General features: G+C 37.7%; 1 protein-coding gene across 1 annotated transcript in view; it reads right to left on the bottom strand.

The window, feature by feature from the left end:
- Nucleotides 1-26,898, bottom strand: part of LOC124158765 (alkaline phosphatase-like) — a 309,017-nt gene extending 282,119 nt beyond the window's left edge. The window contains exon 1 of the mRNA XM_046534067.1: nucleotides 25,115-26,898. Coding sequence (XP_046390023.1) covers nucleotides 25,115-25,250 — 136 coding nt within the window. The 5' untranslated portion in view covers nucleotides 25,251-26,898. The remainder of the gene's footprint in view (nucleotides 1-25,114) is intronic.
- Nucleotides 26,899-27,667: the final 769 nt, after the last annotated feature.

The following is a 27,667-nucleotide window of genomic DNA, read 5'->3' as shown; positions in this document are numbered from 1 at the left end:
GTTATAAATTTTCTTTGTGTAGCTTAATATAATCATGATTCAATGACGAATGAGTAAATAAACAGGATAGCCTAATGAAAAAAATCATCGAGGGACAAGTAGATGGTAAGAACGGAAAAGAAAGACCTCGAATGATTACATAGAACAGGTAAAGAAGAACGTGAAAGAGAAGAAATACGTAGTTGTGAAAATATTAGCTGATACGAGAACTGACAAGGGTCAAATCAGTATTATGATTGAGGACCAGTAATGATGAACCATGATTTAGGAAGCTGTTTACACTTAATTTTTTGTTGATGGTAATAACTATAATATTCATTATTTATTACTTAAAAGTAATTTCCTATTACTTTATTCTGATTGTATTTTAAAAAGGTTTTTTTTCACATACTTTTTATCGATTGTACTAGGACGCATGTTTCCATGGTGGATCAAAGTGAGATGCTTTTGTTTAAAACTGTTTTGTAAAAAGTAATGCCGAGCATTGTCTTATTTTCATTGAATAACAACCCCTACAAAGATGTTATCCTCTGGGGTACCTTATTTCACTGTATATCGATTTATCCAGGTATAATTTTGGGCAGTGATACAACTATCTTTATAATTATTTGTATTATTTATGTAGCAATCCTCCCATCCGGGATACTGTAATTCTGTTGCGGTATCCGTTTCCACTTCTCCTTCCCCGTGTCTCCTGTTTCACCTAGGCTCATCTTTTCTTCCGAAGGCTTACCTCCCCCATCTTTCCGTCCTCACGTAGAACATCGATCTCAGATTCGAATCCTGCCCCTGGCAAAAAAAAAGGAAGACGTGCCCATATGTTTCGATTAATATTTGGAAAATACGGTCCAAGGAAGCAGGTCCACGTAGGGATGACATTTGCCGAGCCGGTAGAATGCCAAAGGGTCTAGGGGAAAAAAAACTTGGCAAGATAAATGTTGCTCCCAGGCTGCATTCTGATGGAGTGAAGCATGACTCAGGTGTGCTACGGAGCTGATAACTTGAATAAAAATATTTATGCCTTGTGGCGAATTCATGAAAATTATCAGTACGAATGGATTGCACAAACCTCAGAAAATGAAAAAAATAAATTCTAATAGATATATTATTATCTTCTCGAATTTTACTCGCCATTTTACAGGAATATGCATGGTTTACGGTTTTGCAAACTCTTACTCGTTGACAGATGGTCATGTAAATAATATTTATTTGTTGGCATATTTCCTTATAATGTTAAAAAAGTGATGCAAGACTTCATGGCAGAAAAGAACACCTTTCTTCAAACCGTTATTACTTTTTTCGTGGTGTAAAATTTCCGAATTATGATAAAAAGGCCAGAGTCATAATTATTATGCATACGGATAAGGTTATTTTCCGAAAGACCTACAGTAATAGAAAAACGGTAAGACTAATCCATTTTAAAAAACAAATATTTTTAGGAAGTAGGTTGTATGCCTACCTATATTTCGTTGATTTTATATGACATCAAAACTTTCTAAACCTTTTCCGTCAATGATGACATTGCAAGAAAAAAATATATTCGGCACGAAAGAGGTATCTATTTTTATCGTATGACGAATACGAGAGATGGTGAGCCATCAAGGAAAAACCTTGCAATATTTTGTTACCGTAACTTATCTGAGTATTGCCAGAATCTCTCAAAACCTTTGAAAATGTAATGCATTTGGTTAATATCTCTCATTTACATTAAATGAGCAAAATAACTTTGACTCCCCATGCATTAGAGATTGGGTTGGCAAGGGAAAAGTTTTGATGCTTTAGACACCCATGGTAAAAACTGAATTCTTCTTTGAGACCACCCAACATTGAGGTTCTATTCAAGCTCAAAATTTACACGTTAATGAAAAGTTATAATTAATCAATCTGGCAGGAAAAACTTATTTTATATTACTCATTTTACTCCACATTGTGAATTTTATAATGAATTCTGTCATCTACACATTCGAGATTATTGATGAAAATTATTTATTATTATTATTATTCGATTCGAGAATAAAGATTATTCGAGAAAATTCAGATAATTTTTGTCGTCTTCCGCTTTTCGCTCGACTATATTTAAAAATAGGTGTAGTACTTTAAAGCAGCCACAATCAGTTTTATGTCAACAAAAGCTCACTTGTATCTCCTTTGGCGCTCTATTTTTTTAGCGGAGAAACATATTGGAACACTATATTAAGGCCATTGGTGAAATATGGTTTCATAAGCGTAATGCCGCTTCGGCGTAGTGCACGCTGTCCCTGATGGCTGGTCGATGTATCACCATCCATCCTCCTTCCCTACGTGTCCATATCTTATCTGCCGTCCCCTGGACTTCTTCCACGTCATGGGAAGCCATTACTCCTTCACGGTTACCTCCGGAACCCAGTCCAACACCCCCCCTGCACCCATTTTCTAGCTCTGCAAAACCCTTCCTTGTCCCATCTTCCCCGCTCTCCTTTTTTAGGACTGGTCACGTCTGATATCCATCTCAGTATCCTTCATCTTTCCACACGGTTAGAAATCCGTTCCCTTCCTGCTACACGCTGCCATCTAGTCTTATTGTCCACGAGTCCCGTCTGCTATACAGATCGCTCGTCCCCCCCTCATTTATTTGTTTCCAACCAGGGAACAGGAACGTTTTTTTCCATGACAAAGTTATTTGCTAGTTTTCCATTTCATTCCTCTCAGCCATATAGTTTTGCCTCGCAGATATGTATAAATGGGTTCTGGTCTAGTTTTGTTACTATTTATTTCTAGTCGTTCTCCAGAAAATGTATAAAATAAAACAAATCGAGTCGCAGTTATCTCTCAACCCCTGACATTCGTAGGCATGTATGCTCTTTTTTGTCCTAGGTGTGATATGGAAACAAAACAAAGGGAGGTAAAGTCATATAATGACGTTGATATTTTTTTTTCGCCGACGACGTCCCGGTTGCGAAATTGCTGTTCTTTTTCTCGCGAGGCGGTTCCATGTTCTTTTTTATTGCCCTCGAGGCGAAGCCTATTGCCGCACGCTCTCGATTATGTGAACTCTGGGCTCTTTGTTTGAAATCCCCTTGACCCGATTTGTGTTTTGTTTTCTTACACATTGATGCTCAATTCTTAAAGCATGAGTACGATGTATATACGAACGCAATGTCGGCTCTTCTTACCCGATTTCGTGCGACCTGATAACCCTCCCTCATCTCAACCGTATTTTTTTATTTGCCAAGGCTCTCTCCAAGGATAAAATGTGAGAAATCACGCAAAATGATGAATATTGGGCGGTGTTTCCTCTGTGTCTCCAGTAAATAAATATTGTCACTTGTCAATATTTTTTGCATTTATTCAATATTTGTTAGAAATTTTCTTGTTAATAATGAGAGCACACCTGTGAGCATATAGAATGAAATAAGTTGAGAGCAAATAAGTTGTAAAGAACGGTAAGGGCTCTGTAAATTGCCAAGGGAAGGTGATTCATAAATCGGTATTAGCGTATCACTTGCATAACACACCACCTTGGCGTAATTTCTGACTTTATGGCCTTCATTTCTTAACCACATGGCCAAGATGGAAATAAGTTTTAAACAGGGTACGTTGAAATTGAAATTATCCGTATTTTGAAGTAAAATAAATGTTATTTGTTAGCTTTTTCATAATATTCTATCTAAATAATGGCTGCATTTCTTATCCTCGCGCCACTACCTTCAAAAGGTTATTTTCCGCAGATTATGATTATTATACCTAAGTCATCAAATCACATGTCCTCATTCCGTTGAAATAATTCTTAAGCTTAAATACTAATGCCCAAAAATATTCGTAGAAAAAAGAGAATTTTCTGTTTTATATTTATAGATTTTTTCTCCCATATCGAGTGTTTTCATGTTTAAGCTTCGAAAACCCCATATTTCATATTCTTTAGGCACACAATCTCTAATGACGTGAATGACGTCATCGAAACGTTGACGTGTGCTCTTATAAATATTGCTTCTATTGATGTTCGTCTTAGTATGTTCAAACCAAGGTTAAGGTGCAGGAAAATATCGTGATAACGGCCATCGACGTAAAATAAATCGAATTTATAGACATTGCGATCATGAAGATATTGATTATTAAAATCAGGGTATGAAAATACATTATTGTCAAAAAATAAGGTAAGAAAAGTGATATGAGTTGATCGGCCGTTTATTCGGTATGTTAAGATTAATTAGGCTCTTGTGTATTATAATGGACAAAGTAGTAGTTCTAATGGCAGGGAAAGATGCCATATTTCACTCCACCCTTTGCTACCAGAAAAGAGAAAAATAAACTTTTAATATTCCCTTCTTCAATAGGTATGACCTGAAATGAAGCCTACGTCGTAGTGTTTCTCTTATTTTACGCGCATAATAATTATTTCTCCGAGTCACGGAGAGTTTCGCCCTTGTACTCGGAAGCCGTCTTTTGAGCAATTGCTGCATTCAATGGTTTAAACCAAAATTATGCATCGAAGTAGCTAACGACTTGTGTTTTAACTGCGATTCAAAATAAGCCATTAGTCACTTTTTGAAAAATTCAGAATTACTTTTGCGCGTGTATTTCATCATGTCATATCTCTGATAATGACTGATTACTTAATAAATAAATGAGGGTTTCGCGCATATACCAGAAAGCGCTCATTTAAAAAAATGCTTAAAACAATGGTTTCAACAAAGTACAATTATAGAAGTTGGTGTGACTGAAGTTTTTACTGCGGTTCACTCTAAGGTTTTCCCCACGTTTAGAAAAGATCAGATTACCATATGCCTGTGGCATTCATTATGTCCTATCTTTGATAATGATCGATTAATTAGTTAAATGTAGTCCATTTCTGACTAAGTTTCTGACTATATAACCTTCTGACTAAAGGAAAAGGTGTAAGGCGGCTTTTCCAATAGAAAGGATTGATAGAAAAAATACAAAGAAGTTCATTCGAACTGTTGTTACTTCTATCTTTCTTCCTCTTATTAATTAAATCACACACAGGACTGTCTATTTTATTCTTTTTTACCACCAAGTAACTAATCAACGGATCATATACCTGTGTATCACACAATATTCAATGGAATACTTGACAGAGAAAAAACGCTTGATGTGTTCTCTGCAGGACGAGGTGGGAGAGGAATTCTCATGTCTTCTTCGCAGCAGTGAAAGGGTTTCAATACGGTGAACGCCACAACCGACGAAGGCGGGTGTCTTATCTCCGCCATTAACTATTACGGAAAGCTCCTGACCCTGAACCGGAAGGTATTACACCCTATAAGCAGCGATGTAATCCTCGGAGCATATGGGTCGAGCAGGGTGATGTGCCTGGGAATATAATAACGCAAAGTTACGGAGCTTCGCTTCGGAAAGGAAATGCCAGCCCCAGGCAGTTTCCCCCTCTCTCATAATTACCTCAGAATGCGTTATTAACTGGGGCAAGAGAAGAGAAGCTTCTGCCCCGTCGCACGTGGCTCGTCCCGGATTGATGACTCCCTGTTGGACTATATAGGTGTATGAGGAAATATATCCGGAATAATTATGGCAAGCCATACCGTACTCGGCGTAAGATATGGAGGAAGGGGGTTTTCATTGTTAGTGGGCGTATTCATCGGATATTTCCCTCCGTAAGGTTTCCCTCGTCCTTTAGAATTGGAATTATAATTCTGTTCAGAAAATATGAGACGTAAATCCCCTAATGTCAAGTGGGTAATAAAATGCAAGCGTACATCATACTTCAATTTAGCCAATGAAATCATATTGCTTGAAAATTTCGGGTTATAAATAGACTGAAAGATACAGGAGGCAATCATAAAAAGAAAAAAAAGCTTCTGAAAAAAATTTTTAGTCCATAGCAGCGAAGGAACTACGACTTTTACATGCTGTTAGAAGATACGAGGGGTGTTTTTTTAAATAAGGGCCGTTTTGCCGTACACTGTTGCAGTTCCCATAACGAGTGTGTGCACACCGTCCATAACGAGTGTGTGACCCGCCTCCCGGCATTCCTTGCGAACAACCATGTGTCAGTTGCAGTTCCGTATCTAACATTTACGCTTAACTGTGGATTTGTGAAGTGCTGGTAATGCAATGAGCGAAGGTAAAGTGCGGAAATAGGTCGGAGAATTCAAAGATGGCCGCGAAAATGTTCACGATGACGATGATGATCGCTCAGGACTCCCATCTTTGATCAAAAACGTTGTCGCACTGCAAAATCAAGGCAACGGTGTTCTGGGACAGCCGCGGTGTTTTACTGGTGGACTTTATGACACGAGGAATGAGGATCAACTCAGAAGCTTGCGGCATGCGGCAAACTTCTTTAAAGAGTGGTTACAAAACTTAGTTTTAAGGTATGATAAGTTGTACCTAAACAAACAAGGCAACTATATATAAATATAAAAAAGGTATAAAAATTCTAAAAACAAAAGAATTTCGAAAAAAATAATTTGATTTATTTTATGTGAAAAACGGCCCTTTTCCTAAAAAACCCTCGTATTTTGTATTTTAATATTTGAAATTCTGTCGGTTTATTTTTTTTTTATAAGAAAAAACTCGCTCATCAGCATGAACTTAATTATTCCAATGCATGTAAATAGTTGTAGCCAGAAAAAAGAGAACCGATAAAAATTCAGTTTACGAATGGATGTTCATACACGTTAATAGGATTGAGTTATTACAGGACATAGTGGTAGTAAATTACTGTTTAACATAGTTTAAGGTCAATAATTCTTCTCGCGATGAAATAATTTGGCTTTAATATCTGAATTCTTAGTTTAAGCATCCTACTTTTGTCGGAGAAAATCTAAAAGTCAGAAGATTTCAGTTACGGCATTGGTTAATGGTTCCCTTTATACACTTTCTTTCACGGTCGTTGTATTTTGTGCAAAGTTATTTTTCTTAGCTTTCATGTATGGTAACATTAAATTCAAATCGCTAATAGTCACATTATCAAACAAATAAGTTTTAGCGTAACTTTTTTGTCACTTCTTGGCGTTGGTGGAAATATTGAAAATTTTCAATTTTTTTAAATATTAAAGAAATATACATTTTACAATTATTGAAAGGCGCTAGGGAGAATTTAAATATTTGAACGCATTTAACACATTTTGAACCTCAAATCGCCATGCTCATCAACGTTGTCACGTGACATTGGTCGTCACATTCACCTTATTCCGGTGAGAGCAAATGATTCATGATTGCCATGGTGACATGGAAATGGCTCTATCTCATAGAGTTATAGCCACCTTGGTGCTGTCAGCATATCCGAGTAGTTTGTTGATGACTACCTGTCAGGATCTGTGAAATGTGAGATTGATGTTGTAGGCTGATACTTTTGGAATTCCATCGTAAAAATAGAAGAATTAGCAATTCCATTTTTTTTTTTCAACTTTCGCTTGAAATTTGTGATTCTCTGATGAAAAATATGAAATATGAAGAAGACTATGAAGAGTGATCGAATGTATGATTTAAAGGGCGCTATAAATTTTTTACACTACATAGTGGCAATGAGTTAAAATTCCGTTCTTGTGCTTTTTTGCGAACTATATTATTCCGTTGCAGTTTCGGTGTGCAAGAGATGCAACCATTATGAACGACATTTTTTCCATGACATTCAGTTTGAATTCTCTCTTTTAAATTGGTTCTAACGATTCTAATTTAAAATAACTTCATCGTGAAAACTTCTATTTGGTGAAACAATCATCGATGAAAAATAAGTTTGTGGTAGCGTAATGAAAAAAGCCATTACACGTGGATGTGTGTCCATAGCGATGGTAAAGAATTCTTTTCCTTTCTATTCATTCATGTGCTGAATGATATGATTGGTTTTTTGCTTTGTGGGAATATTTTGACTTATCGTCTCGTTGTCAAGAACCTTATACATGACATGCGTTAACATCATGCTGCGGAAGAAATCAGCATATTATCTAGGATCATTGGAACAGAGCTCTTGAATTACAATTATATTTGCTCAAATTTGTTAATTTTTGTCCAACATGATTAGTGATTATAATAACTACCAAGAAAAAATCCATAGACACTCAATCAGTGATTTAGCCTGACTTTTGGCTTGCTTATGTAAGGTAGAGCTCACCACAGATTAAACCTTAGGCGTGAAAATTACCTCGCATTCAGCCGGAGGGCCAGCTCCATTCCCTGGATCACCTCGCACTTCGACGATTATATTTTGGCCTGTCCGAAGACTTCACCCGGAATGTGAATGTGAGACCCTTCGGTTAGTAGCCAATCTCTCTACCCACTAGCATAGCCCGCTCCTCAAAATTCAAAGTAGGCCATAAAAATATATGTGGCATGGTTGTAACCGTTAAAACTACACAAGCAAAAGGTACCATATAAATCCATCCACACCGTATACATGATCTAAATAACATCTAGACACGTATCAGATTAGCAGTGCAATGAGCCATAATGACTTCAGCGGAATTTGATGCGTCTATGAGGCTTGGCGGTGAATAGTTACAAGAAAAATAACCACTTCAAATTTTTCTATTTGATATGGAATTGCTATAAAAAAGTCAACAAAATACTATTGCTTGAAAAGGCGATGGTAAAGCCAAGGCAATTAGGCAGAGGTAAATTTTGTAAATATCTAACAACATTTTCATCAGCCATTATCTAATTTTTGGATAGGTGCAAAATTCCTTTGCTGCCATTCTTATTCTTTATACAATCTGGTGGTATGATGTAGATTTTTTGTCCCAAATATATACAAAGCATTGTTTGAAGAGAGTAGGATATTTTTTGATTAAGTTTACCTTCCTTTTTCTTAGATTGAACCTTAAAGAACTACCGGAGAAATTTGGCTTATTCCCACTCATAACATAAATTTACATTAATTTTAGATTACCGAAACAAGTCATTTTGCGAACCAGTGCGGATTGGGGAGGGGACTGACGTGCTATCTTCTGCCAGCCGAGTTTTCCGGGGGAGAGGGTTTGTTGGGTATGGGGTAAGGGAGGGGTGGAGGGAAGGGGTTGATGTATGCAAATGCCAGTGCGTGAGAGGAGGGCACTAATAGCGCGTACAGACCCGCAAACTGCGTGGCGAGGGATGGGATTTCATGCGTGTGTTTGCCTTGACTCTTGCCGATGAGGGGTTGGAGGCCGTGGAAAGAGAGCTGCCCCGGACGGAGAGGACACCCTAATATACGGTAGGCGGAATGCGTTGTGTGGATATGTCGGGTAGGCGGAGACCAGAACGGCTCACGGAGATTAAACACATTTCTAACATACGTATGGAATGGTATTTGGAGTAGGTGACCGAAAGGCTTGATCATTTGATACTTAGAGAAGGGTAGGGAAGAAAGAGTGGAAAAAAACCCGGCTTTGGCATTAGTCTGCTCTCAAGGACGTTTTACACGGTTCACGTCACTGCGCAATTTGGCGCAATCACAATCGCGTCGTGTAAAGCGGTGAATTGCTATATTACCTGCGATAATACGTGGTTGCGGTTATGTGTTAGTTTAACTCGAATTAATGGTATCGCAACGAAAAATTTTTACTCGAAATAGATCAGTATGTCAACAACGTGGCGAACTGAATTTCGTTTGCTCTCTCGTCTAAGAAGCAACTCGCTACTCGCGCGCTCAACAGACTACGAAATTTCATGAATAAATACTTGATTGCGAGTACTGTGTGAAGCGGTAACGCATTCGTCTGCGCAATAATTATTGCACAAAATACTGATAGATGTATGCAGTACTAACCTATGTAATGACTTGTCCCGTTTAATTAAAACAATTAAAAATTATTACGATAAAAATGTTAAGATTCACACCCAGAAGGTCGTTTGAACTTTATTTACGAAATTTATTATAATTTACTGACCACCTCCATCAATCTCTTGGACTCCTAATTGTCAAATTATAATCCTAATACTCCAAATTCTGCTCATATTTGTTGCACTAGGATTAAAACGTGACAATTAGGGGTCCGAGTGATTGATGAAGGGAGACAAGGGCGCTGAGCAATGAAAAGGGGTCTGTAAATAACAACAATAAATAACACTCAAATGGCCTTCTGGGTGAAAATCTTAACATTAATGCAAGATCTTACATTTTTCCTGCGGATCTTCAGAATATCCCCTGAGGGCGAAGAGCAAGTCGTTCCTCGAAATGTTGGGAGGTATGGAGCAAATTACCCGCTGGAAAGTACAAGAATACTTTCTGCGCTTAACGTTAATGATTGTAAATAAAGATAAAATAACTAAATTGACCTTTTGGGTGAAAATATTCATATAAATGCTAATAAATAAAGCTCGAATGACTTTTTGGGTGAAAATCTTCTTTATTCTCTTTTCAATAGTTTAACATTCCTTTCGATGGACGGAGAGCTGTGCTTGAGGTACCATCTACACAGCAGTCAAGCTGGAAGCGGACTGAAAATTTTCTGCTGCCTCTGGTATAAAAGCCTGGGTCCACAGGAGGTATAGTCAGCACTCAATCCACCACCCCTATCTTATACCCGTTAACATGTCTAGGGAAGTAGTTATAGTCTATGAATGTATTAATGAGCTTGTCATTATAAGCATACACTTTTGCTTTTATGAAATAATCTATAATTTTATTGTTGAGGCATGACATTATAAAAAGTGCATATGTACTTAATCAGATTTTAAAAACCAACTCCTTAACCTTGTATATTATGTTGTTATACATTGGTGAAAGATTTCACCAAAGGTTAATGAGCGATTCTACTAATGCTATTATTGAAACATCGAAGAAGTCGTAGTTTTTATTATGCGGGTTGAAATGAAATTTGCTGGAAATTAGCAGTATAGATAGATATACCAGCTTTTAAAAATGAAAAAAATCCCATTCCGTTGGTAAGTGTTTGTATTGTATATCAACAATTGCCAGGGGAGCAATAGGTGTAGCAAAATAATCCCTCAAGAAGAATATTTACCTACCAACGAATGAATCTGGATTCATGAGCACATCTATATTAAAACATAAAAGGATATATATTTTGTGAATCAATTGGGGCTTTTATACCATCAAATTTTATGGCTTTAATTGAGAGGCGTGAATTATATCTATATTTTTCTCAAAGTTAATTATCAATCCACAAATGAAAAAACGACTTCGTTTTCTTCCACTAATTTATTTTCACGGTACGACATGTTTCGACCTTGAGCGGTCATTTTCGAGTACAAAGATTTGTCAAAAGTCAGGTAAATTTATACCAGGAAGGGACTTGGGGAGGTTGGAGGGGGAAGAGGGTGTTAGGAGGGGGGGGAGTAATGGGTGGCGGTTATGGTGAGGGATGGGAAACCACTGCGAGGACAGTGTTGATGACTATATGCAAAAGGGTCATTAGTAAAGGATTAGGGTGGATGTGGGTTATCAGTAGGTGTGGGGTTGAGTGGGAGGTTAGGGTTTTTACGTCCTTTAGTGTAGTTTAGAGATACTTTTAGGAGGGGGGAAAACCTTTCAAATAGGATGTCGTTGAGTAAGGGACATTTTCCCATATTCTTCCTTATTTCAAGCTCTTCTTTCTTGTCCATCTTTTTTCCTTTGTTCTCGAAGTGAAGAATCTCCGGTATGAAGTCGCTTACATGTTCTTCTTCCCAAAGATGTTTTGCGAAGTGGGACTGTGAAATATTGCAGTACCGGTAACATCTTTCATGTTCTTTAATTCTGCTCTCGAATGCGCGTCCGGTCTGTCCCACATAAGCCGCTTCACAGTCGTTGCACTTTAATTTGTAGATACCACTTCTTTCGAGAGGTTGTATTTTGTCTTTAGTGTTCACTAAGAATTTTTTAAGGTTATCACTGTTATAAAAAGCCACTCTATATTTATCTTTCGGAAAGAGGTTTCCTATTTTTTCCGAAATCAAGCCATAATATGGTAATTTACACCATCGCAATTTTTCACTGTTCACTTTCCCTGGATTGAAGAGTAACTGTTGAGCTTTGACGGAACGTTTCTTGAGGAGCATCTTTTCAATTGAGTTCACATTGTACCCGTTTGAGATGGCTATTGTTTTAATTGTTTCAAGCTCTTTGCTGTAAGCGTCCTTGGATAGGGGGATATTCAATAATGGGAAGAAGAACATGTAAGCGACTTCATACCGGAGATTCTTCACTTCGAGAACAAAGGAAAAAAGATGGACAAGAAAGAAGAGCTTGAAATAAGGAAGAATATGGGAAAATGTCCCTTACTCAACGACATCCTATTTGAAAGGTTTTCCCCCCTCCTAAAAGTATCTCTAAACTACACTAAAGGACGTAAAAACCCTAACCTCCCACTCAACCCCACACCTACTGATAACCCACATCCACCCTAATCCTTTACTAATGACCCTTTTGCATATAGTCATCAACACTGTCCTCGCAGTGGTTTCCCATCCCTCACCATAACCGCCACCCATTACTCCCCCCCCTCCTAACACCCTCTTCCCCCTCCAACCTCCCCAAGTCCCTTCCTGGTATAAATTTACCTGACTTTTGACAAATCTTTGTACTCGAAAATGACCGCTCAAGGTCGAAACATGTCGTACCGTGAAAATAAATTAGTGGAAGAAAACGAAGTCGTTTTTTCATTTGTGAACTTTAACTTCCACAAAGTTGAGCCTGACACCATTGAACGTATTAATTATCAATCTGCCGATTTGCATGCTTCCATGTGACCATTTATATTTCGAGGGACCCTACCCGTTTTCCTTGGGACAAATTTATGTACTAGCGCCACCTTAATATACGGTTGGGTGCTGCCATTACGTGGACATGTCGGATGGGCGAAGGCCTGAATGGCCGGCAGAGATATGAGCGCCTATAAGGGTTTGTTTGCCGACGGTGGCGGACCGAGCGCCATCTGACGGTGAAGTGGGTGCGGTGGAGAGTGGCTGGTGACTCGGCACTTTCGGATCAACGAGATTGAGCCTCGGGAGAGGGGGGATTGAGCACGGGATTCCTCATAATCGCGAGAAAGCATTTCGCCATCTCCATCAGTGGAGAGAGGCGTGGGTTTCTGTCCCCCCTGAGTTGATTGCAGGCATGAATATCCTCTCAGGACGATATGTGATATTGTTTTAAAGGTAAACTTTTGTAGAACCAAGGATTTTCTTGACTGGATTTGCATATTCATTCATCAAAGTTTGAAGTATTATTATGCATTGCGAAAAGTTTACTGGTAAAAGCTTGTTTCTAATTCAAAAATTGGTAATTTACATACATACTACAACTTAAGTTGATGGAAAGCACGCTCATCCACCCAGGACGATACACGATATTGTTTTGAGCATAAAATTTTGTGGAACCAAGGATTTGCTTGTCTGGATACGTATATTTTTCTTCGAATTTTTAAATATTTCAAATTATGGCGCAAAATGTAATTGTAAAAGCTTGTTTTCAACTCTGAAATTAGTAGTTCACGTTCGTGTAAGAACAAAATTTGCCTTCGCCTCGTGGGAATATCTTATTCTCATTCCCTAAATTTTTAATGGAACAGAGACTATGGCTACCTCTATGGTTGAAGTCCATTGAATGGATTCGTTGTCATGGCATAGCAATTATCCAGAAACAAAATCCTAACATTCAAGCTCGAAGAAGTGGGATTTTGCCCTATTTAAATAAAAATTCGCAATTTATATAATCGTGGAAAGAAGAAGTATTTACTTAAATATTATGTAGAGTTGTAATTGCCCTCTGAACAAGTAAAAATATCACTATATGGTTGGCCTCACAAATACTATAAAACATATCTATTAACTATAAACTATATATTAAAAATTTTATACACTGTACTATTAAAAATTATTATTTATGGAAAGTAGCATATTGATGTCAACGATGCCACCAAAAGTAACTCTTGTTAATAACTTGCAAGAACATTTATTATTTTTTAATAGAATACATGATGATTTATTGGATATTCAATCAAAAAAATGCCGTATAAAATATGAATTTGCTTCACTGATATGATTTGAGTTGCAACTTTCGTGAAATCGTTTTGATGATTGCCATTTCGACGCCCCTAGCCATTTGTGGCCGCTCTTCCCCCTTCACTACATCACGCCTTTCCTCCCGTGTAGAAGTTGAGTCTCTCATGTCGTCTTGGTCGAGAAAAAATGGAGCTGATGAGAGAGAGAGAGAGAGAGGCACATGTGCTCTTGCGATGGATACTCATTCCATATGGGCCTCTATGTTGACGCCCCGCATTGCAAACAACGTTCTGCTTGCGTCGGACACCATCCCGCCCTGGCCCGTGGCATTATCAGTTATCGGGAAGCAGAAAGGGGAGCTTACGTCATTTGCCACGTCCACTGTGGAGGGCGCTGTGCTACATTTTGTATGCGGTGCTTCCGACGTGAGTCTCAAGGCGTGGGTACTGCAACAATCACTCTTCAAAGCCAGTGGTTTATAATCTAGGGGAAATCTCTACCTTTTTCTACTCTCGACTATCTAAACCATTATTAAAAAAAACCGATGGATTAAACCATTGGGGTACCGATTGTAAAAATTAGCAAAGTTTAGTAAAGTGATAGCTTATCGATTATATCCGTGATATATGAACACAAATGGTAATAATCATACTTTCTTATTCCAAAACTCAACAGCCGACCATGGTTTCAACACATGGTGTCATTTTCAAGGTAGAGTTTTTTAATTAAAAAGTGCAGAAATCATCATTTTTGTTCTTTCATCATGGATATATCGAACGGTTTTATATTATCGAGTATACATTAAACACAAGAAGTTTACACTAGTTTCAATTCACCGCATTATTATGCTTCAGTTCAGTTGACTAGTTCACTAATCTTAAAAATGATTATTGAAACGAGTTGACGATTTTAGGTTAAGTTGCAGAAAGCCAAGTCATTATTTTTTCTAACTTAAAATAGAATTCCACAGGGTTTCCGAAAAAATGTAAGAAATGTTTCAAGGCCTCAACATTTCAGTGTATACATTAAACATATTGATAATCACCATCATTCATCTTGCTGACTGCTTCACGAGGTAATGAATTAGATTTTAAAATGCAACGCAGAGAATTTTAAACTCTTGCCTCGCCGTTAAATTAAATTTTAGAATCTTTGAGGTTTTACGTGTGGAGATGATGCAATGTAAACGCCAAGACAGCTAAAGTAACGTCGATAAGACTCTCGAAAAGTTTTTCGCCAATATATACCTTTAGCTTTGAACGGTTCTAATTACTCTTGAATCTGAAATTGGTGTAATGTCCAACGGAGAACAATCTACCGAGCCAACATCTGTTTCGCCCGTTCCATAAAGTTGTCCAGATAACTCGTATTTCGTGGTTATTAGTTTCCGGATTATTCAATTCCCAGTATACCGCATCAAGCCTCGTCTTTTGACACGTGGGGTTCCATTTGGCTATAATTCTTGCTCAAGCATTCCTGTACCGCTGACCTGAATCATTTTTGATTCTGTTTGACATTCAGTAATTAAATGGTTTTTGTTAAGTAAATTAATTTGAAAGGGCCTCTGGGTGAGATATCTTTAAAAAAATGAATCTAAGAAATTTTATCAAGGAAGGCGAATTTTAGTCGTAGTCCGCAGTTTTGGAAGCGTTCGTTTAAAATGTCTGCAACAATGATTTATTACCAAGGTCCTCATTGAACATAAACAGCTGCTGTAAGTGAGATTTTCTTATATCAAGCGGAAAATTGCATTATTATGCCATCAAAATTTTATTTGGTTAAATAAATATGTGCCTCATCCTTTAACCCATTTGCTGCTTAACCTGCATTTCCTCAGTCTACCGATTTATTCCTCATTACCTGATGACGATGCGTTGTCATCGTTTTTACGATAAATTTCAGTAGAATAATCCAAATTTTCTTTTCTTTTTGCAATGAAGTTGATAAATATTGCAGCCCAATTACGTCATTTCAGCCTAACTTCCTTGTTATCACTAATTAAAGGCCAATCTCTTCCTTTCTGTGACTTTTCTAGACACATCTCATCACACAAACATCCCCCTCAACTTCCTTGTCTATGATTCGTCTTCCCTGACTATTACTTTCACTGCCACTTTTATCTGAGTCTTTAATGTACTCAAGGATTCACTTAGCTCGTTTATTCCCATTTTTCTAGTAATTTAGGGGTAGTTGTAACTAATATTAACTAGCCATAATGAGGGAATGTTACGGTCTTCGCTAGATTCTCTAATTTCATAGGTGGTTAGAGTTTGTGAACGCTAATAATTATAAATATACAGTGGAACTTGGTTATAACGTCATCAAAGGGACCAGAAGATTTTTAGCGTTATATCGGAGTGGCGTTATAAAAAAATCAGCCTTTAATCTGAGTGAAAGGACAAAGTAAAGACGCAAATATTCTGCTATATACAACACTGCTTGTTGAAATCTACTCGTACATTGGAATATGTATAATGAAAAAACGTTAATAAAAAAATTATATGTAGGGGTGGGAAGGGAAAAGACCCAGTATGCGGGACAGCCCCCGCTCCCTCCAGACACCAATTAAACAAAAGAGTTGCGTCCCGTCACCTGCTCAACGTCCATCTTGTGACCTGTTTTTGCTTTTGATGTTTCTACACATGGTTTCTATGAACTTTGGGACATAATACAATCACACTACCACTGTTGCAACCTAAGTTACCCTATACCCGAGCGTCGCAATATTTGTTGACGATATAAACAGGTTTTCGTACAGCATAAAATGTTCAATTTTGGCTGGTCTGTATAAAATGTGACGTTAAACCCGAGTTGACGTTACAGCCGATGCCGTTATAACCAAGTTCCACTGTAAAGCTCCTGGTCACGTTGATGGTGATAGCTACGAATTTTTGGATGCAAATTCAGAGAAATTTAGATCTCTCATGCTATGATAGAAAATCATTTTATTTTCGAGGAGCGTTGGGCATTTGATGATTGAACTGAGTGCAAATTACTCGCCTCGCGGCGAAAAGTGGCGACCAGGCATTTTTGGATCAACGAGATGAACCTCAAGCATTGGAAGAGAGATCATTTGTCTTTTCGAGAATGACTCGCGATAGTGCAAACATTTTGCTCTTTCTATCTATGACTTTGGGATACCTCTTGCCACTAGGAGCGAGAGAAAAAAGGGGGATAGAAGGAAAGCGCTCTTCCCGGCGCTAGCTCTCTTCTCCGCCAACGGATCTCATTTCAAAGGGCGCTGGACTGCGTGGGTGACAGATTCCGCCGCGGTGGAAGCAATTCACATTTTAAGACACGTCAAAATGCATGTGTAATAAATTTTCCGAAAAAATTATTTTATCTAAACAATTCTGAATATTTTGATATAATAGTATCACTTAAGATTTTACTTTGGTGATGACAAGGGAGCATGAAAAAAGGTAAACTCTTTGATAAATCTCGTGAAAGTGCATAATTTATGTCTCTCAGTAATGCACGCAGTGAAGACCAGTGAATTCCCCAAAAATATCTCCAAAGTAAAACGGCAAGGAATTTCCTCGTGATACTGTTCACTTGAAATGAATTCACAACGAATACCAACACAAACCTTTAGGGGTTAGATTTTGAGGCTTACTACTTTATTGAAAAATGGCAAATTTCGATTTTTCAAGATACGAATAGCGTGATGGCCCGTATAAAAATTTGAGGGATTTCACGTGGAGTAATATTACGCCCGTAGCATGCAAAATTCTAACTTGGTGTCATTATGGACCTGGAAACTGAAAAGAGCGTCTTTTGTTTCACACCAACTACATTAGACGTACTTCGGCTTAGGATAGCAACTGGTTGATAAAAAAAGTCCTTTAAAATTTTTTAAAATACTAACCAGTACTCAAATAAATTTTTAATAAGGAAAATATCTTAGTGTATCGAGAGGCATAAAAACCAACAGAATTTCTCTTACTGTTACTGATATGTTCCTCAGTTTATGAGCGGTTTGAGCCGTGGTTGAAGGAATACGTCGCTAATTTTTCCGGTTCATCATAAGTCAAATTAAATAGTTTCAAACGGGACTAAACGCATTGAGGGTGAGTTTATTGACTTAAAATTAATTTACAATAAAAGGTATAGTTTACAATCGGTGAATAGAAAAAAAGAAATTTGGTTCCACATATTGACTTTTAACAGCGCCTTTTAGTCCAGTGCATTCAGTACTTGACTATAATTTGGTTTTTGATCTCGAAGTGTTTCATGTTTAATTGTTATATTAAGCAAATCAATAAAGCTCTCTTTTTTCGTTCGATCTTTTAAATCGAAACGTCATTTGAAATATATTTGCTTTCACTCATTCCGCATTTTATATCCTTGAAATCTGAAAGAAAGATAGTAAAATGGAGATAACTACAAGTTTATTCTGCGGCTAGATTTTTGCGTCCTCACCCCAGGTCTCATCTTTGCTTATAATTATTATATCTTTGCGTATCTTTGCTTGTAATTATTCCCGCAGAGTAGGATTGATAAAATTTGAAATTATAATGACTAAGACAATTAAAAATTTTACCTACGCATTCTCAACTTGCGAATCATCATCATTATTCCTACACATTTAATATTTTTGCATTCACTAAAGTGAGTATTAAGTATTCGATATTTCTCATCAGTGAGGTTGTTTTCAACTTCTCATCTCTTTCATATCCCTTTTTCCCCGAATTTCATTTTCACTTTTCAAATTGATTGACGGCGAAGATTATATTCTAAAAACCTGGATCAGTCAATTTTCCACTCATTTTTACGGTATTGATTCATGGATTTTTTCAGTGTTTATCTAGTTTTTACGTTCTCAATAGTTATAATTTTTAACAATCACCTTTGAGTTTTCCGTGAATGCTTTTAAACTAGCATCATTTTCTGTTCAGAAACCATCCTGTACATTTTATTAGTCTATTCCCGTACGATATACACATAAATTATGGATACTTGAAGACTTTCATAATAATCAAGTAATGAAATCATCTCAGTTCCAGGAATTTTCGCTAATATAGAACCCGCAAAAAAAGAAAGGAATAACGAAGAAAAATGAAATTCTCTTATCAAAGTTATCCAATAAAAAATTCTCCATCTAAAAAATGTTTATACAAACTCATGCCAAGTGGATGGACTGATGCTCCTGGGAATAGTAATGTGGCGGTTTTTCCCTTTTCATCCAAGTTATGTTTGTCTTTGACTTGACCCCTCGTTGAATATGCTGCGAGCGTATCGGGCTTATCATGGAAATATTTGATTTTGGAGTGGATGACATTATGAAAGAAACCGCTGCTCTATGTGTGTAAATAGCGAAAACGTGACTAAACAGGGTAGCTCAATTGCCTACGTCATCTGTGAGGGTGAAGAGAAGTAAACGGTAAAGAGGGATGGAATTAAATGTGAGACTCGTAACCCTCAACGACACTCTGGAGTCCTAATGACCCTTTGACACTGTGAGATCGGAGAATTAATGAAAATAAAGACGATGTCGGTGAAATAATCGTCTTCGCAATATCTAGTAATCGATTTTCGCCTCTTTGAACTCCCACGAGGAGAGATATTTCTTGTCATTATCTTCTAAAATTGTTTTTTCATTGAAGATTTTTCTCTTAAAAACTTCTGTTGTGATGCTTTCAAGTATTACTTCAATTGACATTCGTTTATGATTTTTGCGACTGTTCCATAACTTTTGTGAAATAATCATCTAATACCTAATAACTAGGATTCGATTTTCGCCTCTTTGAACTCTCAGGAAAAAATAAGATTTTTTTATAATTCTCTTCTAAATTTGATTTTTTTCATCGCAGATTTTACTCTTAATATCTTCGCTTAGGATTCTTCAATTATATTTAAGTATTGCTTCCTTTGTCATTTGTTTACGCTTTTCGTGACTTTGCCAATCAAGAAATTTTATGGTGAATTTTTATGACTTTTTACTTGACTTGCACTCGTGTGAAGGCACATCGCTAACATAAGCTAGGGAAGAAAGTCTAGGAATGTATTAATGACTATGCCACTGAAGGTGTTCGTTAGGCTTTCATGAAATGTAGTTCAATTCAAGCCATTTAACGTAGGAGAAATACATGTACGAACGATTGGGTATTGTTTTATTTGCATGCCTAAATTAAAACAGGGAAGATTATAATTTCAATTTAGTGTATCGAAGTTTTGCACAGTCCATAGGTATGCTTTTAATATATGAATTATTAAGAGGCATGAATTATACAATTTTTCACGGGATTTAATATCATTTTTATTAGAATTATTTTGCCTGTTTTCATTCCCTCACATCATCGTCAAAGTGTTAAATTCTTAAGTGACACTAATTCTATTGATGCATCTATCTTCTATTGATATCCACAATTTATATGTATATCGTATGGAAATACTCTAATAAAGAATGCAGAATGCCTTACAATTAGTAGAAAATGATGATAGATCAAAAATCTGAGAAAACTAAGGTGATTAGATGATTGCTAACAATGTTAATTATTAGTAGCGTTAAAACTACATATACAGAAAACAAGCCCATGAATCAGCATGGTAAGAATGGAAGGTAAGTTGATTAATCCAAATTTACAATTTAGATCCTGATCTAGATTTGTAATCAAATCTTCGACGTCAACGAATGTGGAAAGTCAAAATCTTCATAATTGTCAGCATGTACATAATTATTTAGTGAAATCTGCGAAACATTTATTATTCGTGCATTTTACAGTCTATTCCATGAAGTATCGTCTAAATGCGAAAAAAGTGTTTCCAAAAATACCCTCTTCATTTCTTAACACAAGAAAAAATGTGGAAGAATATACAATATTATTCTTCTTTAACACCAAATATTAAAGGATTTTCTGATAAGATTAACCAACTTCCACAAAACATCGCCTAAATATGAACAACGTTTTGAAAAAATTTCCCTCGTGATGTCATTAACGCAGGAAGTAATAAAAACTAATGTATCAAATTAAGCTTATTTTACGCCGAATATTTGAGTTTTTTAATGTATTTTAAGTGCTATATGCTAGGATGTGTGAAAACTCATTGAAGTTTATATCATTTTTTTCTCTCCTACGGGGTCGTAATCTGGCCCCTCCGGATGCAGAACGCAGACCACCACAAAAGGTCAACCTATCTTCTCCCTTCTCATCTATTTTTCCCCTGAGAGAACCATCCACTGCCCTGTTTACTCATCAAACAGTTTTAAGCATAGCTAACAGGGTTTTCCGACGACTAGGGAAAGAGTTATGCAGATATTGTCCGCCGCGCTCATATTTTCCCTTGCCCTTAGGGATCCAAATTACTCGAATGTCGATAATGTATACTGTAATTATTCGGATACCCAATTTTCCCGATGGAATTCCTATTGCATCCCAGCTGTCCAAGTTATCCGATACTGTTTGGTGGCAGCGTTGAAAATTGGGGCTCAATTTCACCGCACATTGGATTGCTTTGGAAATTTTGCCTGGGACGAGTTATTGCAGCCTATTGCATTGTCCGACCGGTTAATAAGTTCGTACCGATTTACCTCTTTGCATGGAAATAAGGAAAACTCGTTACCTGATGGGATTTTCGTTGGATAACAATCCAACCAATGCCTGTGCCAGTGTGCTATGCATATCATTATTCGAGCTAAATTTTTTTGAAGGAACAATCTTATATTTCAATGTAAAATTGAAATAATCTTTACATTTTTCGTGCAATAATTTTTTTGATCCGATATCAGGTGATGTTCTGGGAAAAAAATATAAGCTTAATTAAGTAAGGGTATGTTTAATCCACGGCTGAGGTCAGGGTGTTCCAGCACATTGATTGTGACCTCACGCTTAGTTAAACAATTTCCATCTCGTGGCTATGGTACGATCCACATTTACTAAGGCAGCATGCTATTTTCCATGGAGGAATCGAAGAGTAAAATTTCTTCTCGATGGGTTACACCAGTAAGAGCTGAATAATATTTCTTGGATATGCTGGAAGAAAAGTTTTTCCACATCCATTAGCTGAGAGGGTCGAAGTGACTTGGTGAAGGCTTAATTGAGTGTATTGTCATCTGAAATACCCATTGACGATCAAGATGAATTAATTTGAAAACATTGGCATTTTAATAAAACGAAGCAATGGTTAAATCGACAATGAATATTTCTCGGGTTTCACATAGGTAAGGTCCTCCCAGTCTTCTTCCAACCTTACGAAATGCAACTCGCCCGTCGTCCTCAATTCTTGAATTTGGATCCCGAAAAATTTTCACAGCCACGGTTCGTCGGGAAAAAACCAGGCATTAAAAAAATGAAATGGTTTCAAAAGGGTTGAAAATTTCATAGAACATTTAAAAGCACAGCGTTTATGGCATTGTTCTCAAACATTTATTCAAATATTTTCATGCTTATTGAAAGGAATAGAGTGAAATGGTAAGTCGTTTCGAATAGTTTCCTGAAAGGCATTAAAGACTTTTCTATGTATCTCCAGGAAACGGGCGAAAAGTTCTTTGATCAAAATATAGTCTGCTAATAATGCCATTGTTGGCGAAAATTTGGAAAATGATTTATTTTATTTTTACGATCGCGCACACACCTTTACATCAGATGAAGATCCTTGTCTTATAATAACTTTGTGAATAGATACTTGCCATGGTTTACATAAAAAAATATGCTGGTTATCTGGTTACGATATATTTTTGCAGTTGCTTTCGTTCTATTTGTAAGTAGCGTCTCATGTGCCTTTTAGTGAAATTTTCACGTGCTTACAGCTCTTGCCTCGAGACATATAAACTTGAAAAAGGCTTGGTCACTTACTCGCGGCGGTTACTTGCGGAAGCGTAGAATATGAGGTCCGAGTAAAAGTGTGCATGCTTTTGAATTTTCAAATGAGATATTATCTTGGGTGAAAGCTGTAAGTTGATCGTGTAACTTTTATTTTGACTCCCGCATTAAAAAAAACTTGCTGCAGCTACACTCACGTTAAAAACCTCTTTGTATCTTGAGACTTGAGGAATTTCTTTTATTCGAAGAATTTAACTCCCAAATAGTATGCGGGAAACAATGACGGGAGTTCCCCGAGCTAAGGAACTTGACGAGAAGCGACCATTATGTTGCTGAAACAGTTTGGAAGATAGAGGAAGGAGAGCTCACATTTACAGCGTTGAATTACTGGCTTCTCTGGAAACATTTTTAATCACTCAAGGCCCAACGGCATAATCTCATGGTCTCGTGAAAGTGAAGAAACCTCATGGAAAAACGTAAGAGTTGAAAAAATTTAGATTTCTTGCCAAGGGAGGGTGGCTCTATAAATCACGCTCAATATCGTCACGAAGGCAGAGAATTTATAATTCGGCTGGCTCATAGTGCAAAAAAATCGACCTCTCATGCAAATAATAACTTTCACAAATTCGGTGTAATTTTTTATTTTCATATTTTGCTATTATTCGGAGCTGAAAATAAAAAGGTAGTTTACTTTCTGCACGAAATAACGTACTTCATTACTTTTAATGGTACATATTCTTTAGTCTTTTGTGGAGGAAGACGAGGTTTCATTGTTATTATTTGAGATAAATACGCGTGAGCTTCAACGTTACAAAACCGCTATTCGCTATATCGAAAATCCAATTGGCGATGTTAGACAATTGAAAAGCTAAAAAAAATAAGCATTTGAAAAATTGATATTAATGTTCCTTAAAACTTCAATTCTATAACTTCTGGCTGGTGCCAAGATACAACATTGTTAATGTGCTTACTATCACTTCTTTAATCAAGTCATGGTATATTTGTTGGTGGTGGTTTTCTGGAATCGCTGCGTGGATAACATTTTTACACTCAACGTTTCACTCCTCATACTGGGAGCGTTATCAAGAGAAAAAAAACAAAACAAATCCCTGAAACCACCACCAACATTGATAAAACAGCCGTGAAAATCTTCATACAAAAATTCATGGTATCTATGTCGGACAATTTTTAAAACTGATTGTATTAAGTAGAAATATCATGGAAAGCAGTTCATGTTAGAAGTAGTATAAGTTATGGCAATTCACTTCGCTAAGCCTTAGCAGATGCTGAACACTGAATAAAATCAAAGATAAATTGAAAATGTAATCCTTGTATAAGTGTATGTACAATCACATTCCCATACATTCGGATTATTTCAATAATAAGTAAGCCAGAATTCAACGGAATCAACTGAAAAAAAACGCTTCTATTGATAGCTTCCCAGACGGCACAGAATCCTCCGTATCTAATTCGTATGCAGATAGTATCCATTGACAAAAAGCGACGGAGCGGTAGTCAATGGATACTATCTGCATACGAATTAGATATTAGAATTAGATACGGAGGATTCTGTGCCGTCTGGGTTCACGCCATAAAAGGAAGAGATGGTGGAAATGCGTTTTGGGTTGCCTGCTAAGTGTAATATCAAGGTGATGTCTCAAGTCAATGAAAATGAATCGGTGACACACAAGATAGTGATGGAGCAATAACAACTTGGAAAAATGACATCTATAATATCTAGACAGTCATCAGCTGTTTTCGTTAAGACAATTCGATCCGAAAGAAAAGTGCTAACAAGAGGCCCTGCAGTAGTGGAACCCATTGCACATCTCTAATTCATCGAGTGACATCGTTGAACCGATTGCCAAACCCATATTTGATTCATCCATTCCGATATACCTGCTACGCATCGTATTAAGATGAACCATTAAAACTGTGAATAAAAACTGGTAAAGAAAATGAATCGATGACAAAATGAGGGAGCAACAGCAGATTGGAAAAAATCACATCTATTATATTTATACGGTTATAAAAATTTACCATTTATACGATTCCATCTGAAATAAAACTGATAAAAAGAGGCACCTCAGATCAGTCTACGCCTCTTCATCGATTGATATCGGAGAACCGATTAATGATGCTTTATTTTATGAATCCATTCTGATATACGTTTGATGACCGTAAGTTGTACCATCACGCTCTGTATTGTTGCCAAGTCAGCCAGGAAGTTTGTATATATGTATCCATGTACGAGGGCTGTGATTCTAAAGGGTCTTGCTTGATGAATACCAATACATTAATTATATAAACGTGGAAATATTATGATTCTGCCACCTTCACATTTACATGTGGAGGTGGATGGATCATATATGCTGCGACTGTAAGTGGTGCATACACACATTTAATTTTCATGAAACCACCATCGTGTGTTTCAGGCTAAAAGGGCATTTTAGGGTAATACTAGGTTCACTCACCCTGCACGACTGTGGCGACGGCCAGGGTGCAGGCGGCACTCAGCACGGCGAGGGCGCAGGTGCAGGCCGCAGCGGCGCTCATCACGCCGCCGCTCCCCCTGCCGCACCCGCCACCGCCGCCGCGACTCCAAACCATCGTCCGCGCACTACTTTGCCCTCTCTCCCACGCCTCTTCAGTTGGATTGTTCCACTCGGTGACGAGGAGTTGGTAAGATAAAAAAAACAACAACAACAACAGCACGAACACACGCAGGGAGTGGTGTGAGACTATGTGGTGGAGATGTGGGTTTTTTTAGATGTGTTCGAGTGAGTTGTTCTATCTCTCTCGGGGCTCAATGGTGAGCAGGTGTGCGGTTTCGAGTAGGCGTTCTTTTTCGGAGCACTTTCCTTTTCGTCTTTTCTTCACACACTTTCACACAGTTTCCTGCTTTACTTTCGTGCACTCTATACCACCTCCTCTCTTTCGGCCTTTCACTCAAACTTCCTCTTTCACTCCTGCTACGCCTTGTTCATCCTTATCCCCATCCGGAATTCGTTTCCTCCGACGATGCCAATTTATTTTCTGCAAATTCTCAGTCTTACGGAACAACGATGAGCATTATAAAATGAGATTTTGCACAAAAAATTGTAATGAAGAAATCGAAAGAGTGTGTTAGTACGTGGAGGAGGTGGGAGTGCGGAAGGTAGATATCCTCAGTGAGGGAGTTCCTGCAACGGAGAACAACGACGTTGACGCCCTTGGTACGAACAGTGTTGATAAAAAAAAACGGATTGAAATTTAATTGGGAGGACTGGGAATGGAGGTCAAATTGAAATCTCCACTATCCTTGCTAGGATTGGTCTTTGGAAGTGAAGGCATGAGGGAAAGGGTGTGTCTAGGCGTATTGAGCGTAAGAGTGATCCTAACTTTCGCAAGTGTAAATTCGTCTACTTGCCCTTTAAGTCAGCGAAAGGCAAAAATAGTGCCAGTTCTATCAATTTGAATCCACAACGACAGAGTAGTGAATTCCGTTTATCTCTTCGTTTTCTTATACATATTCTCCCACTCACTGAGCTTAAACCACTTTTCAAACATCCATCCACCCCAGAATGTGTTTCATAACATTTTGCCGTCTCTTCCCTCGCAGGAGTCTGCGGGTGAGATAAATGATGCGGTCGAGAATATCTCTCTCTCTGTTCTCGTTCTCTGTTATTTTTTTCAAAACATATAGGCGTGCTTATATATTTTTTTGGGAAAATTTATTATTTTAAAGTCATCTCGCGGGTGGCGCAGTGCGCTTGATATTCAAAAGGGACCATGGCGGATTTTATTTTCTCTCTCTATTTCCTTCCGTTGGATAAAAAAACAAGAGAGCGGCTCACTATGCTTTGGTCTCATCTATGAATGGACCAGGACACACACTTTGTTCTCGGGGAAGTTTCAAGCACGTCCCAGCCCTGGTCTTTCCAAGCACGATTCGCATACTTCCTTTTATATTTTACTAGCACTATGGTTCTCGCACGGGTATCCCTTGTATGCTAATGCGTGTGGCTATGGAGCGGCTCCGCAGATGTTTGTTGTTTTTTTTAAATCTATTTTGTTCTATGAATAGAGAGTGGGGCGGGAGGTATAGAGATCACCGCCGCACAAACGTGTGCATGCGACGCGTTTATATTTCCGCCCGCACACGATCCGTATGGAATAGCTATGCAGTCCGCGGAATTTTCGTGCCTTCGGTACGGGTTTTAAGGGAACTGGATTAGCGTTCGCTTCCCTTAGGTGTTTCGGATGATCTCAGCTGGGGGGGGGGGGGGGTTGAAATCTCCGGGGATCAGGCCGGAGAGAACGCGGGCGAAACGGCCCCTTCTTCTCGTCACTTGAGGAACTCACTCGCCCGGTCGGAGAATCGGGTCGTTTGGGCGTGTGTTGCAGCTAAGTTTTCTTGATTGTGACGGTGGCCTGTGCTGTGTCCGCGATGGCATAGTCCTTTTCGGTTTATCGGGAGAAGGCTTTCGATGGAACGGGTTGATCCCGGAGTCCTCAGCCGGCGGTATTAAGGTCGAATTCGTTCTCCCCCAGTTCAGTGGCTGGAGTCATCACCTTGAACTTGGCAACCACATTTTTCACCCCTGCTGGGCGTCTGAAATTGAAGGAAAGTAATCAGCACTTGATTTTAACAAAACATTTCTTGCCTAAAATTTGTGACATTTCATGACCGATTGATTAAAAGGTTTTTTTTTAAGATATTCAATAAAATTGATCTTATATACACTATTGGTTTCACCCAACAGGGGAAATCAGGGAAATGTCATGCATTAAGTTTATTTGTTAAATAAGAATAACCATTCAATGTAGCACTAATGTCTACAATTGCACATTTATTTTATCTTATCCAGTAATAAATTGACACAGAGAGAAACCTTTTAAGATGGAAGTCTAATGAATATTTGATTCCATTGAGCAAGGCTACGATATTCTTTTTCGCGTTATTTTTAAGCATATATGCATGAGCTTTGTCGAATAAGATTAGCTTTTTACATTTTACTGTATTGCTTTTGTAAACAAGCCTTCAT

The sequence above is a fragment of the Ischnura elegans genome, chromosome 5, assembly GCF_921293095.1.
Source record: "Ischnura elegans chromosome 5, ioIscEleg1.1, whole genome shotgun sequence".
In the NCBI taxonomy this organism is placed as follows: Eukaryota; Metazoa; Arthropoda; class Insecta; order Odonata; family Coenagrionidae; genus Ischnura; species Ischnura elegans.
This window is presented reverse-complemented; position numbering and strand designations above follow the sequence as displayed.